The sequence below is a fragment of the Macaca nemestrina genome, chromosome 8 (genome assembly GCF_043159975.1).
Source record: "Macaca nemestrina isolate mMacNem1 chromosome 8, mMacNem.hap1, whole genome shotgun sequence".
Classification (NCBI taxonomy): Eukaryota; Metazoa; Chordata; class Mammalia; order Primates; family Cercopithecidae; genus Macaca; species Macaca nemestrina.
In genome coordinates, this window is record NC_092132.1 from 129,146,917 (window position 1) to 129,164,687 (window position 17,771).

Here is a 17,771-nt window from a genome sequence, read left to right on the forward strand (position 1 = left end):
AACTGTTTGCACAGTGTGAAAATTTCTGTTTGGTTTTGTACCGTCTTGGCAGTCTATTATATCCATCACGTCAACCACCAGCTTTGCTATTCAAATTCCCATACATTTATGAATGAGAACATTATTGAAGAATATTGAGTTTCTTAATGATAAATGCTCTTAATACGGAATTATAATTACCAATTTGTTTCTTATTGCACACCATAGGCAACTTACCTAAAAATTTCAAAATAAAGTAGGAATAATTTGGGGGTAAACAGAAGATAGGAATCTAACTGAGGTTTAACAGATAACAGGGGTTGCAAATGACTCATTCTCACCTTGACAGTCTCATACCAACAGGGCTGCTTGACTTGGTAATAGACTACTGATTTGTATTCTGAAATGCCTTCATATCCAGCACCGGGGTGAATTGCTTTCTTCGGATGGAAGGAAAAAATTAGAAGGGAATAATTTTGTTTAGAAAAGGAAGAGGACCCCATATACCATGCACAAGCCCCTTACCCCAAAAACACATTCACACATGCCCTACACTGGCACTGATTGGCTGATTAAGTTTGGGGGATGAAGAACAGAGAATGAATTTCTACCACTTTATTCAAGGGTCTATAATATCAATTTGGTAGCAGTTAAGGAATCCAGCACTGCCTAAATATTATTCTTTCCTGTAACTTGTATTTTATTTTCTCTCGCCAGACATGCACTCTCCTCTGATTCTTTCCTCTTTTATCTCTCAGGAAACATGATGATGATGAGAAGTTAGGTGACAAATGCAGATGCGCCACTATTTGCAGAAAAGAATTTCTCTTTCCTGTCTACATTCTGTTTTAGGGACTTGGGGTATTGGCACAGCACATTCACTCAAACTCAGGGCTGCATCTTTTCCTGGTCATGAACCACTTAGCTCAGTAGAACCAGCCCTTGGTGGGGCACTATCAAACGAAATGACCAACAGGAGAAGGTGTCTACTTGAAATGAGCTCATCTGCTCTTACCAACAGCACAAACAAAGCACTCTCATACAGTGGCTCACAGCATTCAGTTTCTCCCTTTCATGCAGAATACGACTTGACTTAGTGAACTGCCTGGCTATCTGTTTCCTTAATAGATATTAACATCCATGGGAAGTGATGAAATTGTATTTCACTGTAGCCTCAAACAACTCTGCAACAGGACACTCTGTGAGTCAAGTCAATCAAGTGCTTGGTCCTTGGTTATCAAAGCAGGTAACTATGGCTCATACGAGAAGAGCTGGAGTTCAGTAGAGGTCATGCAGCCTCCTGTGACCACCTCCTGCCTATCCTCTTTGATGTCAGAATCAGGACTCACTTCTTTATGTGGGCAGAAAGCTGGCAGATACCTGCTTTAGATCTTGTCTTAATGTTAAAAAGAAAAAAAAAAAGGAAAGAAAATGGAAAAGAAAGGAAAATAGAAGAAGGGGAGGCAGAGGGGGAGAGGGAGGGGGAGGGGAAGGGAGGAGAGGGAAAGGGAGGAGAGGGGAAGGGAGGGGAAAGGAGGGGAAGGGAGGGGAGGGGAGGGGAGTGAAGGGAAGGGAAGGGAGAGGAAAGAAAGAAAAAAAAAGAAAAGAAAGAGGAAAGCAAAGCAAAACAACGCAGGCTGCACATGGTGGCTCATGCCTGTAATTCCAGCACTTTGGGAGGCTGAGGTGAGCAGATCACGAGGTCAGGAGTTTGAACCCAGCTTGGCTAACATAGTGAAACCCCGTCTCTACTAAAAACACAAAAAAATTAGCCGAGTGTGGTGGCGGGTACCTGTAATCTCAGCTACTTGGGAGGCTGAGGCAGGAGAATTGGTTGAACCTGGGAGGCAGAGGTTGCAGCAAGCAGAGATTGTGCCACTGCACTCCAGCCTGGGCGACAGTGTGAGAGTCCATCAAAAAAAAAAAAAAAAAAAAAAAAGAAGAAGAAAGAAAAGCTGCCAGAGCTGGAGGAACTCTGGACTTGAATTCAGGATACTTGGATACCCTCCCAGCTCTGCCACTAACGCCTGTGTTTCTAGAGAAAATAACTCTTCCTTTTAAAGTTTCTTACAGTTTCCTGTTCATTAAAACTAAATAGCAGGCTGGGTGTGGTGGCTCACGCCTGTAATCTCAACACTTTGGGAGGCTGAGGTGGGCAGATCACGAGGTCAGGAGATTGAGACTATCCTGGCTAACACGGTGAAACCCTGTCTCTCCTAAAAATACAAAAAAATTAGCCAGGCATGTTGGCGGGCGCCTGTAGTCCCAGCTACTCAGGAGGCTGAGGCAGGAGAATGGCGTGAACCCAGGAGGCAGAGTTTGCAGTGAGCGGAGATCGCGCCACTGCACTCCAGCCTGGGCAACAGAGCGGGACTCTGTCTCAAAAAAAAAACAAAACAAACCAACAAAAAAACCACTAAAGAGCAGTGGTAGCAGATGCCTACCCAAGGGATCTTCCAGTTTCAGTCTCTGATGAGCGCATGTTCTTTGGTTCGGCTCACCCAGGGAAGGAAACGTGCTTTCTGATGCTATTCGAGCAACCAGGCCACTTAGCTGAAGCCTCAGAGTAACTGATCAAGCTTGAATGTGGCAAAATAAGTTGAAAATGATAAATAACCTCTGCATTGGAAGCTTACACATAAAATCATTAGGGGCTGGACCTATTTCTTAGCACAGGAGAAATATAAAAATAAGAATCTAGATAGCTTCCTTAGTGAAACTGCTCATTGCTAATCATAAATTTAACAGACTGTATATTTATTTTCTCAGGAAAAACCAAACCCATCCTGATGCGAAGAAGAATTAAAATATGGCTAAAAGTCTACGGTGATTGTAAAGATGGATGTGACGGCAGCAGGATTTCCGGGCCACACCGCGCACCTCCAAGAGCTTGCCTTCCTCATCGTGCACAGACATCGTCACCTCCACATTCTTTGGTGTCTTCTTCTTCCCTTTGTCAAACTCGCCATGGATCAGGGTGACATAGATGTCATTCCGAACATCTCCTGCAATACGACAAGCATGCTGTGAGTGTTGCTGAGAGAAGTCATTCTAAGTTTCACAATGTCATATGACGCAAAAGATAAAGACGATATGAAATGTTCTGGTTTTATACTGAACTCCTCATCTGACAAGAGGCTTTCATATGCATTTGCTGGCTTCAGCTTATCTCATTTTACCTTTCCATGCATAGCAAGATGTCTTTGCACTGTGGTTTTATAGAAAATTAAGTAGTAATTCTTTCAATATTAAAAATTTCTGTCTAATAATAAACACATATTATATATTATTAGGTTACAGTGGCAGATCGTTTTTCAATAGTGCCTTGCAGAGTGTGATATTTTGAATACATCTGATAATAATGAAGGCAACTGTCTATTGAGTGCTTATTATATGCTGTGCCAGGCACTGGTCAAAATGTCTTATATGTATTAATGTAATCAATTACAGACTGACTTGTTCATCTATAGAACAACCTGATGAGATAGACACTCCTTCTGAAAGCCTATAGAGTATGTTTTTCTTTTCTTTTTTGATACATGATCTTGCTCTGTTGCCCAGGCTGGAGTGCGGTGGTGCCATCTTGGCTCACTGCAACATCGGCCTGTAGGGCGGGCTCAAGTGATCCTCTCACCTTAGCCTCCCAAGTAGCTGGGATTACAGGCACGCACCACCACGCCTGGCTAATGTTTTGTATTTTTTGTAGAGAAGGGGTCTCACTACATTGCCCAGACTGGTCTCAAACTCCTGGACTCAAGCAATCTGCCTACCTCAGCCTCCCAAACTGCTGGGATTATAGGTGTGAGCTACCATGCCCAGCCTAGAGTACTTTACATTTCTTTAAATCAGTTTACTTGATTTTATCAATGAAAGAATGCTTTCTGCTGGTTTTTTCTTCATTACTCAACAAAAAAAATTTAATTAATAAATGTGTGGCCCACATATTAAAGAAAAATATTAAATGTTACTTAAATACATAAAGGAAACTTGGAATAAATGTAAAGTATATTAAACTCCTAGATGAAAAAAGTATTGAAAAACTGATTCCAACACCTGCACTATATTAAACTGCCTCCCAATGTAAAAAACAAAACCTTTTAACACTATAAAAAAACAGGAGTGCATATTTAGAGCAGTGATCATTTTGATCATTTCCCCAACTGGAAAAAAATAAGATACTGCTTACACTTGCTGAGGATGAAGAAAAAGGGGCTTATTCACACAGCACAGTTTGAAATCTTACTTGACACACTCTTTGTCAATGGAGAAACTGAAAATGTGTCAAAAGTCTCAATATGGCAATTCCACTGGTAATATTTGTCTCAAAGTATTAAAAATGTGGGCAATAATTTATCTGTAAGGATATTCACTGTGGTGTTTATAAAAGTGGAAACGTGGAAACAGTCTCAATTTCCAAGCACAGGGAACTAGTGGAATAAATTATGGTATAATCACATGATGGCGGTAATACTCATTTTAAAAAGTGCTTGAGCTCCTACTCTGTAGCAGGCATGTGCTAGGTGTCTGGGTGGCGATGGTGAGCCACTCATCGTCCTTGCCCCAACTCAGGTTACAGTCTAGTGCAGGAGAGAAGCACCAGTCAAATAATCTGCACAAGTAAACCCACCATTACCAGCGGAGGAACATGCCAGGCTCTGTGAATGCACAATACCTGGTCCTGACCTCGTCTGCGGGGTATGCGAATCTTTCCCTTCAGGTGTTAGCACGGTCAGGGAGAGTGGCCTGTGCAAAGGCCCAGAGGTAGGAGACAACCTGACTGACATTCTCACAGTGAGGGGGTGTTCTGGTGTGAGATGAGGTTGTAGAGACAGAAATAAGCCAGATCCCCCTGAGGCCGGTGGGCAAATTAAGAATTTTTATACTTACCCTCCACATAAACGAAAGTCAGTACGATGTTTTCCGTGAGAGAGGAGTTGGGTGAGATCAGATGTGCTTATGAAACAGAACATTTGGATGCAGTACGAAGAAGAGAAAATGAGCAAAGAGAGAGCGGAAACATGAAAACCAGGTAGGAAGTTATGGCAGTCATCTAGGGAAGAGGCCATCGTAGCTCCAACTCAGGCGGTGGCAATGGAGATGGAGAGAAGGCAAAGAGTGATTTGAGAGTCCTTTCAAAGATAACGCTGACAGGTCTTTAATTTATGTGAGTTGTAAAGGAAAGGGAGGTATCGAGCGTAACTTTCTGGCTTCTTGCTTGTGCAGTGGATGGATAGGTGGGTGGGTGGCTGGCTGGATGGATGGATGGGTGGCTGGGCGGATGGATGGATGGGTGGGTGGGTGGCTGGATGGATGGGTGGGTGGGTGGCTGGATGGATGGGTAGGTGGGTGGGTGGGTGGCTGGCTGGATGGATGGATGGGTGGGTGGGTGGCTGGATGGATGGGTAGGTGGGTGGGTGGGTGGCTGGCTGGCTGGATGGATGGGTGGGTGGGTGGATGGATGGATGGATGGATGATGGGTGGGTGGGTGGATGGATAGAGGTTAGATAGGTGGATGAGTGGATGGATAGGTGGAGAGCTGAACGGGTAGGTGGATGGGTGGGTGGATGGATGATAGACAGGTGGGTGGGTGGGTGGATGGACGGATGGATGAATGGATGGAGGTGTTATTTTCTTAGATAAAACACAAGAGAGGTGCCTCAGGCCTAGATGCACAGAATTATGAGGTCCAAATGGGGATGCTGAATAAGAATTAGCCAATTAAAGCAAGGAGGGGCTGGGTGTTGTGGCTCATGCCTGTAATCTCAGCACTTTGGGAGGCAGAGACAAGAGGACTGCTTGAGCCCAGGAGTTCAAGATTAGCCTGGGCAACATAATGAAACTTGGTCTCTACTACAACAACAACAACAACAACAAAAATTAGCCAGATGTGGTGGTTCATGCCTGTAGTCCAGGCTACCCAGGAGACTGAGGTGGGAGGACTGCTTGAGCCCAGGAGATCGAGGCTTACAGTGAGCTACGATCATACAACTGTACTCCAGCCTGGATGACAGAGCAAGACCTTGTCTCAAAAAAAAAAAAAAAAAAAAAAAAGAGGAGACTCCTAAGGCAGGAAATAGCTGGCTATATGGTCCTAGAGTTCATTAAAGAGGTCTTGGTGCTGGGGCTACAGATTTGAGGGTGACAGGCAGATGAAAGCCAAGTGAGTGGATGACGCCCCTAGGGAGAAAATACAGGTGAAACAGAAAGAGGGCTGTTCTGGGCTGAACAGTGTCCTCCCCAAATTCATATGCTGAAGCCGTAACCCCTAGTAACACAGAATATGACTGTATTTGGAGATAGGGCCTTTAAAAGAGTAAGTAAGGTAAAATGAGGTCATATAGGTGGGCCCTAATCCCATATGACTGGTGCCCTCATACGAAGAGATTAAGACACAGACATGCACAGAGGGACAACCAAGTGAAGACGCAGGGAGAAGATGGCTGTCTGCAAGCCAAGGAGAAAGGCCTCCCAAGAAGCCATCCCTGCTGTCACCTTGATGTTGAACTTCCAGTCTCCCATCCTTTGTTGTGAGAAAACTAATGCTGACGCCACCCAGTCCGTGGTATTTTGCTATGGCAGCCCAAGCACACTAATACAGGGTCTCAGAACCAAAAAGCAAGGAACTTCGACATTTAGAGGCGAAGCAGCATATGAGAAGGTGGCAAACGGGTTCTAGCAGAGGCCCCAGGGAAATGGAGAAACAGAGAAAAGTGAGGGGTCACCAATGAGAAGGGAAGGAAATATTTCAACAATGTCAGATGCTGCTGAGAGGTCACAGAGCTGATCACTAGGCTAGAAAACACCAATCAGAGGTAGAGATACCATGATCATGGGTGACTCTCATGAGAGCTACTCTTGAGAGGCTGGAGTGGGGCTGGCAGAGGTGAGAACACAGGAAGAGAGTGGACAGAATCACTCCTGTGAGGCTGAAGACAGAGAGTCAAAGCTCCTCGCTGGAGGGCAAGGAGGTACAGGGGAGAGTTAAGGAGGCAACCGGAACCAGTTCACATGGTGATGGGACAACAGGAAGGAGTTCCAAGCGCAGGGAGTTGGGTCTAGACCTGAATTTCTCAGAACTGACTCACCACCGGATCACCCTGGGAGCTCTGAATCAGTCTCTAGAAATCTGGGAATCTGTATTTTCATGGAGATCTTCAAGGAGATCTTGATTAGCTGATCCACAGACTAGCACTGGAAACCCTTGTTCTAGATGATCTTTTAATTTTTAAATTATACTTTAAGTTCTAGGGTACATGTGCACAATGTGCAGGCTTGTTACATACGTATACATGTGCCATGTTGGTGTGCTGCACCCATTAACTCGTCATTTACATTAGGTATATCTCCTAATGCTATCCCTCCCCACTCCCCCTACCCTACAACAGGCCCAAGTGTGTGATGTTCCCCTTCCTGTGTCCAAGTGTTCTCGTTGTTCAATTCCCACTTATGAGTGAGAACACGCAGTGTTTGGTTTTTTGTCCTTGCAATAGTTTGCTGAGAATGATGGTTTCCAGCTTCATCCATGTCCCTACAAAGGACATGAACTCATCATTTTTTATGGCTGCATAGTATTCCATGGTGTATACATGCCACATTTTCTTAATCCAGTCTATCACTGTAGGACATCTGGGTTGGTTCCAAGTCTTTGCTATTGTGAATAGTGCCAAAATAAACATACGTGTGCATGTGTCTTTACAGCAGTGTGATTTATAATCCTTTGGGTATATACCCAGTAATGGGATGGCTGGGTCAAATGGTATTTCTAGTTCTAGATTCCTGAGGAATCGCCACACTGTCTTCCACAATGGTTGAACTAGTTTACACTCCCACCAACAGTGTAAAAATGTTCCTATTTCTCCACATCCTCTCCAACACCTGTTGTTTCCTGACTTTTTAATGATCACCATTCTAACTGGTGTGAGATGGTATCTCATTGTGGTTTTGATTTGCATTTCTCTGATGGCCAGTGATGATGAGCATTTTTTCATGTGTCTGTTGGCTACATAAATGTCTTCTTTTGAGAAGTGTCTGTTCATATCCTTCGCCCACATGTTGATGGGGTTGTTTTTTTCTTGTAAATTTGTTTGTGCTCCTTGTAGATTCTGGATATTAGCCCTTTGTCAGATGAGTAGATTGCAAAAATTTTCTCCCATTCTGCAGGTTGCCTGTTCACTCTGATAGCAGTTTCTTTTGCTGTGCAGAAGCTTTTTAGTTTAATTAGATCCCGTTTGTCAACTTTGGCTTTTGTTGCCATTGCTTTGGTGTTTTAGACATGAAGTCCTTGCCCATGCCTATGTCCTGAATGGTATTGCCTAGGTTTTCTTCTACGGTTTTTATGGTTTTAGGTCTAACATTTAAGTCTTTAATCTACCTTGAATTAATTTTTGTATAAAGTATAAGGAAGGGATCCAGTTTTAGCTTTCTACATATGGCTAGCCAGTTTTCTAAGCACCATTTATTAAATAGGGAATCCTTTCCCCACTTCTTGTTTTCGTCAGGTTTGTCCAAGATCAGATGATTGTAGATGTGTGGTGTTATTTCTGAGGCCTCTGTTCTGTTTCATTGGTCTATATCTCTGTTTTGGTATCAGTACCATGCTGTTTTGGTTACTGTAGCCTTGCAGTATAGTTTGAAGTCAGGTAGCATGATGCCTCCAACTTTGTTCCTTTGCCTTAGGATTGACTTGGCAATGCGGGCTCTTTTCTGGTTCCATATGAACTTTAAAGTATTTTTTTCCAATTATGTGAAGTCACTGGTAGCTTGATAGGGATGGCACTGAATCTATAAATTACCTTGGGCAGTATGGCCATTTTCACGATACTGATTCTTCCTATCCATGAGCATGGAATGTTCTTCCATTTGTTTGTATCCTCTTTTATTTCATTTTATCTTATCAGTGGTTTGTAGCTTTCCTTGAAGAGGTCCTTCATATCCCTTGTAAGTTGGATTCCTAGGTATTTTATTCTCTTTGAAGCAATTGTGAATGGGAGGTCACTCATGATTTGTTTTTTTTTTTTGAGACGGAGTCTCGCTCTGTTGCCCAGGCTGGAGTGCAGTGGCGCGATCTCGGCTCACTGCAAGCTCCGCCTCCCGGGTTCACGCCATTCTCCTGCCTCAGCCTCCCGAGTAGCTGGGACTACAGGTGCCCACAACCGCACCCGGCTAATTTTTTTTTTTTTTTTTTTGTATTTTTAGTAGAGACGGGGTTTCACCGTGGTCTCGATCTCCTGACCTTGTGATCCGCCCGCCTCGGCCTCCCAAAGTGCTGGGATTACAGGCGTGAGCCACCGCGCCCGGCCGATTTGTTTTTTTCAAAGAACATCTTTATTTCTGCCTTCATTTCATTATTTACCCAGTAGTCATACAGAAGCAGGTTGTTCAGTTTCCATGTAGTTGAGCAGTTTTGAGGGAGTTTCTTAATCCTGAGTTCTGGTTTGATTGCACTGTGGTCGGAGAGACAGTTTGTTATAATTTCTGTTCTTTTACATTTGCCGAGGAGTGCTTTACTTCCAACTATGTGGTCAATTTTGGAATAAGTGCGATGTGGTGCTGAGAAGAATGTATATTCCGTTGATTTGGAGTGGAGAGTTCTGTAGATGTCTATTAGGTCTGCTTGGTGCAGAGCTGAGTTCAGTTCCTGGATATCCTTGTTAACTTTCTGTCTCGTTGATCTGTCTAATGTTGACAGTGGGATGTTAAAGTCTCCCATTATTATTGTATGGGAGTCTAAGTCCCTTTGTAGGTCTCTAAGGACTTGCTGTATGAATCTGGGTGCTCCTGTATTGGGTGCATGTATATTTACGATAGCTAGCTCTTCTTGTTGAATTGATCCCTTTACCATTATGTAATGGCCTTCTTTGTCCCTTTTGATCTTTGTTGGTTTAAAGTCTGTTTTATCAGAGACTAGGATTGCAACCCCTGCCTTTTTTTGTTTCCCATTTGCTTGGTAGATCTTCCTCCATCCCTTTATTTTGAGCCTATGTGTGTCTCTGCACGTGAGATGGGTCTCCTGAATACAGCAAACTAATGGGTCTTGACTCTTTATCCAATTTGCCAGTCTGTGTCTTTTAATTGGAGCATTAATCCCATTTACATTTAAGGTTAATATTGTTATGTGTGAATTTGATCCTGTCATTATGATGTTAGCTGGTTATTTTGCTCGTTAGTTGATGCAGTTTCTTCCTAGCATCGATGGTCTCTACAACTTGGCGTGTTTTTTGCAGTGGCTGGTACCATTTGTTCCTTTCCATGTTTAGTGCTTCCTTCAGGAGCTCTTGTAGGGCAGGCCTGGTGGTGACAAAATCTCTCAGCATTTGCTTGTCTGTAAAAGATTTTATTTCTCCTTTACTTATGAAGCTTAGTTTGGCTGGATATGAAATTTCAGATTGAAAATTCTTTTCCTTAAGAATGTTGAATACTGGTCCCCACTCTCTTCTGGCTTGTAGAGTTTCTGCTGAGTGATCTGCTGTTAGTCTGTTGGGCTTCCTTCTGTGGGTAATCCGACCTTTCTGTCTGACTGCCCTTAACATTTTTTCCTTCATTTCAACCTTGGTGAATCTGACAATTATGTGTCTTGGAGTTGCTCTTCTCAAGGAGTATCCTTGTGGCATTCTCTGTATTTCCTGAATTTGAATGTTGGCCTGCCTTGCTAGGTTGGGGAAGTTCTCCTGGATAATATCCTGAAGAGTGTTTTCCAATTTGGTTCCATTCTCCCCATCACTTTCAGGTACACCAATCAGATGTAGATTTGGTCTTTCACATAGTCTCATACTTCTTGAAGGCTTTGTTCATTTATTTTTATTCTTTTTTCTCTAAACTTCTCTTCTTGCTTCATTTCATTCATTTGCTCTTCCATCTCTGATACCCTTTCTTCCAGTTGATCGAATTGGCTACTGAAGCTTGTGCATTCGTCACGTAGTTCTCGTGCCATGGTTTTCAGCTCCATCAGATCCTTTAAGGACTTCTCTGCATTGGTTATTCTAGTTAGCCATTTGTCTAATCTTTTTTCAGGTTTTTAACTTAATTGCTATGGGTTTGAACTTCCTCCTTTAGCTCGGAGAAGTTTGTTCGTCTGAAGCCTTCTTCTCTCAACTTGTCAAAGTCATTCTCTGTCCAGCTTTGTTCCATTGCCGGCGAGGAGCTGCATTTTTTGGAGGAGGAGAGGCACTCTGATTTTTAGAATTTTCAGTTTTTCTGTTCTGTTTTTCCCCCATCTTTGTGGTTTTATCTACCTTTGGTCTTTGATGATGGTGATGTACAGTTGGAGTTTTGGTGTGGATGTCCTTTCTGTTTGTTAGTTTTCCTTCTGACAGGACCATCAGCTGCAGGTCTGTTGGAGTTTGCAGGAGGTCCACTCCAGACCCTGTTTGCCTGGGAATCAGCAGTGGAGGCTGCAGAACAGCAAATATTACTGAACAGAAAATGTTGCTGCCTGATCATTCCTCTGGAAGTTTCGTGTCAGAGGGGTACCTGGCTGTGTGATGTGTTACTCGGCCCCTACTGGGGGATGTCTCCCAGTTAGGCTATTTGGGGGTCAGGGACCCATTTGAGGAGGCAGTCTGTCCGTTCTCAGATCTCAAGCTCTGTGCTGGGAAAACCACTACTCTCTTCAAAGCTGTCAGACAGGGACATTTAAGTCTGCAGAGGTTTCTGCTGCCTTTTGTTTGGCTATGCCCTGCCCCTAGAGGTGGAGTCTACAGAGGAAGGCAGGCCTCCTTGAACTGAGGTGGGCTCCACCAAGTTCGAGCTTCCTGGCAGCTTTGTTTACCTACTCAAGCCTCAGCAATGGCGGGCGCCCCTCCCCCAGTCTCGCTGCCAGCTTGCAGTTCGATCTCAGACTGCTGTGCTAGCAATGAGCGAGGCTCCATGGGCGTGGAATCCTCTGAGCCAGGCGTGGGATATAATCTCCTGCTGTGCCGTTTGCTAAGACCATTGGAAAAGCGCAGTATTAGGGTGGGAGTGACCTGATTTTCCAGGTGCCGTCTGTCACTGCTTTGTTTGGCTAGGAAAGGGAATTCCCTGACCCCTTGAGCTTCCCGTGTGAGGCGATGCCTCACCCTGCTTCGGCTCACGCTTGGTGGGCTGCACCCACTGTCCGACACGCCCCAGTGAGATGAACCTGGTACCTCAGTTGGAAATGCGGAAATCACCCGTCTTCTGTGTCGCTCACAATGGGAGCTGTAGACTGGAGCTGTTCCTATTCGGCCATCTTGGAACCGTCCCCCTAGATGATTTTTTTTTTGTCTTTCTTTCTTGAGACAGAGTCTTCTCTATTGCCCAGGCTGGAGTGCAGTGGCACGATCTAACGTCACTACAAACTCTGCCTCCTGAGTTCAAGTGATCCTCCCACTTCAGCCTTCCAAGTAGCTGGGATTACAGGCACGCACCACCACTCCCGGCTTTTTTTTCTTTTTGAGATAGAGTCTTGCTGTGTCACCCTGGAGTGCAGTGGTACAATCTCAGCTCACTGCAACCACCACCTCCCGGGTTCAAGCAATTCTCCTGCCTCAGCCTCCCAAGTAACTGGGATTACAGGTACACATCAACTTGCCCAGCTAATTTTTGTGTTTGGAATAGAGATGGGGTTTTACCATGTTGGCCAGGCTGGTCTTAAACTCCTGACCTCAAGTGATCCACCCACCTCAGCCTCTCAAAGTGCGGGATTACAGATGTAAGCCATCTCGCCTGGCCATATTCTAGATGAATTTTAAAACCGATGTAGCCCTTGGCATTCTATGAACCAATCCTATTGACTTAAAAACAAAAAACAAACAAAAAAAATGTTATTTTACAAGCCAGATTTCAAAGGTAAACTCACCTTATTCAAAGGCCTCAGGAGAAGCCAACCCTGCTGTCACCTTGATCAAAGAATAAACTCCTCTACTTTATGTTTTCAGATTTGTGTCTTGTTGTAGCAGTAAAATTTTTCTTTAACAAGAAGACAAAACATTTTCCCAGAATGTTGATGAATGTATATCAGGGTAAAATGGCCATGTAATGGACAAAATAAGCAAAAAACTATCTTCTTTTATGAGAAAAAGAAAAAAAGAGTGATCTCCATTTTATTACTTTTTTATTCATTCATTCCACAAATTTTCATTTAAGACTCACTACATGTAGAGAGTGTAGGCAGCAACAAGTTATCACTGCCCCTTAATTTCTCAAAGGAGAAATAAGATCTTGTATTACTTTAAAATACCTAATTTTTTATTTTTATTTTTATTTTTTTTTTGAGACAGAGTCTTGCTCTGTCACCCAGGCTGGAGTGCAGTGGCGCAATCATAGCTCACTGCAAGCTCTGCCTCTCGGGCTCAAGCGATTCTCATGCCTCGGCCTCCTGAGTAGCTGGGACTACAGGCACCTGCCACCATGTCCAGCTAATTTTTGTATTTTTGATAGAGACAAGTTTTACCATGTTGGCCAGGCTGGACTCAAAGTCCTGACCTCAAGTGATCTGCCTGCCTCGGCCTCCCAAAGTGCTGGGATTACAGACATAAGCCACCATGCCTGGCCTAAAATAACCTGGATTTTTGTGCAATAGATAAGTTGGTTTTCTAGAATTTTTCTAACATGGCATGGTTGTTTTTCTAGAATTTCTATTAATATCAGTTAGTTTATAGCAACATGTATAAAATTTGAGGGACTGATTCCCTTTTCTTAGTACGGAGATTAAAATTAAATGGGTGAAGTCAGCGAATTGAGAGAACACACACATATGCAGATCACTAGAAAGAAGATGAAACAGGAAAATGCTGACATTCTCGTCACAACAAGAACAGGGAGAGCCAGAGCACTTTTGGAGCTGCAGAGAATGGAGAGAGCAAGGCGCCCACATGCTGGGGACGTCATAACGAGAAAGGGACACACAAATGAGGCCAATCAGTCTCCTGAACGGAGCACCCTGTGCTATCTGAGAGAGTCTGTGTAAAAGAGAGAGTAAGAAAATTTGAGTTATGTTTAAAAGCATTATCTTGGGCTTGCACACTGGGTAGCTTCTTAAGTACTGCAGGTGTCTCTGTTTGTGTCCCAGTTGCCTCAGGACCAATGAATGTAAACAACCAAGTCTTCTGGATCCAAGCTGCCTCCACTGTCCAATAAGAAACAATCACTGCACAGGAGGAAGCAAACAGGTGAGCCATGCAAAGTGCTTACCCGGCAGTATGATTTCAGGAAAGCCCATCTTCCGGGCTATTGCTGTTGATCTATCAACCAAGTGTGAAAAATTCTTCTGAACCTGTGTGAGGTCACCTGGCAAGAGCTTCAAGGATACCCAAAGTCCTTTAAACAAATAAAAGATAAATTTTTAGTTCTTTGTATGATCTGTATAACACAAGCATAACTGTTGTGAAGAACATTTAAATTGTATAGTCACAATCTTACTATAAAGATGTAAATTCTCCCCCAGTTGACCTATAATTTTAATGACACTTCCATTAAAATCACAACATGACTTCTTTGAGAATTCGACAGAGATGTGAACAGATGCTAACTTTGGGGGAAGAAAAGGGTAAAGATAGGCCCTACCAGATACCAGAATATATGGTAAAGCTACAATGATCTGTGATACTAGTGGTAAAAAAAAAAGACATATGCATGAAACAATGAAATACTATAGTATATAGCAATTTCATATATGGCAAAAGAGGCATAACAAATCATGAAAAAAATCCAATAATTACATGAATATGCTGGGATTATTTTCTTGCTACCTAAAAAAATTTAATTTCTCATCTTGTATTTTCATTAAAATAAATTCCCAATAATGAATTACATAGAAAAAGAAGGCAGAATGTTAAAAGGAAAAAGAAGTGTATAGTTATTAAACCTCTGAGAACAAACCATTTTTCTTTTTTTTCTTTCTTTGAGACAGAGTCTCAGTTTGTTGCCCAGGCGGAATGCGGTGGCATCATCTCAGCTCACTGCAACTTCTTTTTTTTTTTTTTTTTTTTTGAGACGGAGTCTCGCTGTGTGGCCCAGGCTGGAGTGCAGTGGCCCGATCTCGGCTCACTGCAAGCTCCACCTCCCGGGTTCACGCCATTCTCCCACCTCAGCCTCCGAGTATCTGGGACTACAGGTGCCCGCCACCACGCCCGGCTAGTTTTTTGTATTTTTAATAGAGTATTTTTAATAGAGAGGGGGTTTCACTGTGTTAGCCAGGATGGTCTCGATCTCCTGACCTCGTGATCCACCCACCTCGGCCTCCCAAAGTGCTGGGATTACAGGCTTGAGCCACCGCGCCTGGCCTCACTGCAACTTCTGACTCCTGAGTTCAAGCAATTCTCATGCCTTAGCCTCCCCAGTAGCTGGGATTACAGGTGTGCACCAATACACTGGCTAATCATTGTATTTTTTTTTTTTAGTAGAGATGGGGTTTCACCATGTTAGCCAGGCTGGTCTCGAACTCCTAACCTCAAGTAATCCACCTGCCTCAGCCTCCCAAAGTGCTGGGATTACAGGCATGAGACATCATGCCCAGCCGTAATGATTTTTAAATATCAGTTTGCAACATAACCAAGAGTGCAGTAAGATAAACACTCACACATGGTAGAAATCTATGGCAAGTGATTTGGCAATATTTATATCTCCAGGTGTAGGCTTGTTCCCAGCATGTGATCTAGAAATCCAACTTCTGGGAATTTTCTTGGGGAGACAGTCTTAAACATGGAAAAGACTTCATGTATAAAGATAGTCAGAGTACGGGTTTTTATATTTGTAATAACAACAAATTAGAAAGCACTTAAGTGTTTATCTAGGGGATTCCCTCTTCTTAAGTCTAAATGCTAGAATATTATGCAGCCATAAAAAAGTATTTGTGAAGAGCATAAAAACATTTGGAAAGTGCTTGTTTGGCATGAAGTATGGTATTTGGGAAAAAAAGAAAGAAAAAAAGAAAAGTGCTTGTTTTGCTGTTAGGTAGCAAGAATGGAAATGACTTTTTTTCAGTTTTGTTTAAAAAATTACACGTACATGGTAATCTATTTAGTATAAGGGTTTTCCACTCCAGCTGAAATTATACTTAGTTAAGAGCTCTAAAAAAAAACAGAAATAGGGCCAGGCACAGTGGCTTACACCTGTAATCCCAGCACTTTGGGAGACCGAGGTGGGAGGATCACTTGAGTTCAGGAGTTCGAGACCAGCCTGGCTAACATAGTAAAAGCCCGTCTCTACTAAAAATAGAAAAATTAGCCAGGTGTGATGACAGGTGTCTGTAATCCCAGCTACTTGGGAGGCTGAGTCTGGAGAATCACTGGAACCCAGGTGACAGAAGTTGCAGTGAGCCGGGATTGCACCATTGCACTCCAGCCTGGGCTACAGAGTGAGACTCCATCTCAAAAAAACAAAAACAAAAACAGAAATATATTTAGTTATTTGTTTTCAGATTCTTTACTGATTCCTTGCATGTCTTTCCTATGCAGGATAATTGCAAGTACATAAGAAACTAAATATTATGAAAATAACATGTTTTCTGATTGCTTCTATTTTGGAAGACGGTTACAGGGTAGTGAAAAAAAGTCATTCAGTCTCTGTATTTTTGATATGTACAGACTAATTCAGTCTCTCTCTCTCTCTATATATATATATATATATTTTTTGAGACGGAGTCTCGCTCTGTTGCCATACTGGAGAGTAGTGGCAAAATCTTGGCTCACTGCAATCTCTGACTTTGTGGTTCAAGCGATTCTCCTGCCTCAGCCTCCTGAGTAGCTGGGATTACAGCCATGCCACCATGCCCAGCTAATTTTTGTATTTTTAGTAGAGACAAGGTTTCACCATGTTGTTCAGGAGGGTCTCCAATTCCTGGTCTTGTGATCCACCCACCTTGGCCTCCCAAAGTGCTGGGACTACAGGCGTGAGCCACCCCCGGGCCAGTCTCTACATATTTTTGAAATAGGAGTTAAGAAATTATTTAGACAGATAGTGATGGTAAGGAAATCCTCAGCAAGGTTTTCCTCTTAATGAAAAGCAGCCCCCAAATCATTTTCTTTTCCAACAAAGATTAGCCTGTAAAATTGAGCTGCAGACATAGACAAGCAAGCTGGAAGCTCACATAGGTGAATGCCAGCAGTTGTGCCAATAGGAAAGGGCTACCTGGAGCTAGGCATGTCTAACATGGCGTCTCCATCGTCCCTTCTCTTTGAGAGCCACGTGTACAGTAAGAAGTAGACAACATGGCACCAGCCAGGTGGAAAGCCCATTTGCATAAGATTAGAATGGAGTGACCAGTCTTCCCTGCATGCGATGTAAATGTCACACCTGGTCCAACCAATCTGTAGGCCCTACAGAAATCAGACACCACCTCCTCAAGCCTGCCTATAAAATCTGGGAGCCCCTATCTCTCACGAGAGACAAAGAACTATTCTCCTTTCTCTTTCTTTTGCCTATTAAACCTCCACTCCTAAACTCCATCTTTGTGTGTGTCCATGTCCTTAATTTTCTTGGCATGGGACAACAAACCCTTGGGTATTACCCCAGACAACAATGCTGCTTCGTTTTTTTAAACTAATTTCATAAGCTCTGCAAACACAAGGTCTTAAAAAGTTGATTAAAGCTCAGAGTGGTTCCTCTCCATGGAAATCTTTAGTAAAAGGTGAAAGATTTATAAAATATTAAGGAAAATCAAAGTATTCATGTTTGAAATTTTACAAATATGGTCATCACCTTGGTATTTGCGTCTTTAAACTGCTTTTCCTTATTTGATTCAAAATGCAGTTTCAATAAGCAGAACTTCTCTTAGTTAAAACTCTATCAACAGAGCATGATATGGAGATACTGAAAACTAAAATTTTTACATT

The 17,771-nt window shown here is 43.0% G+C and overlaps 1 protein-coding gene and 1 non-coding gene across 5 annotated transcripts in view; both read right to left on the reverse strand.

The window, feature by feature from the left end:
• The window catches only part of LOC105482043 (dedicator of cytokinesis 5), a 232,257-nt gene that overhangs the window by 93,926 nt on the left and 120,560 nt on the right, over nt 1-17,771 (reverse strand). For all 4 annotated transcript variants that reach the window (XM_071068478.1, XM_071068477.1, XM_071068476.1 and 1 more), the window contains 3 exons: nt 14,131-14,256; nt 2,860-2,984; nt 321-419 (listed from right to left, as the gene is read on the reverse strand). In XM_071068478.1, the coding sequence (XP_070924579.1) occupies nt 321-419; nt 2,860-2,984; nt 14,131-14,256 (350 nt within the window). The remainder of the gene's footprint in view (nt 1-320; nt 420-2,859; nt 2,985-14,130; nt 14,257-17,771) is intronic.
• LOC112426708 (U5 spliceosomal RNA) lies at nt 17,491-17,604 on the reverse strand. Its single transcript, XR_003018116.1, has one exon. It is a non-coding gene; the product is annotated as a U5 spliceosomal RNA (small nuclear RNA).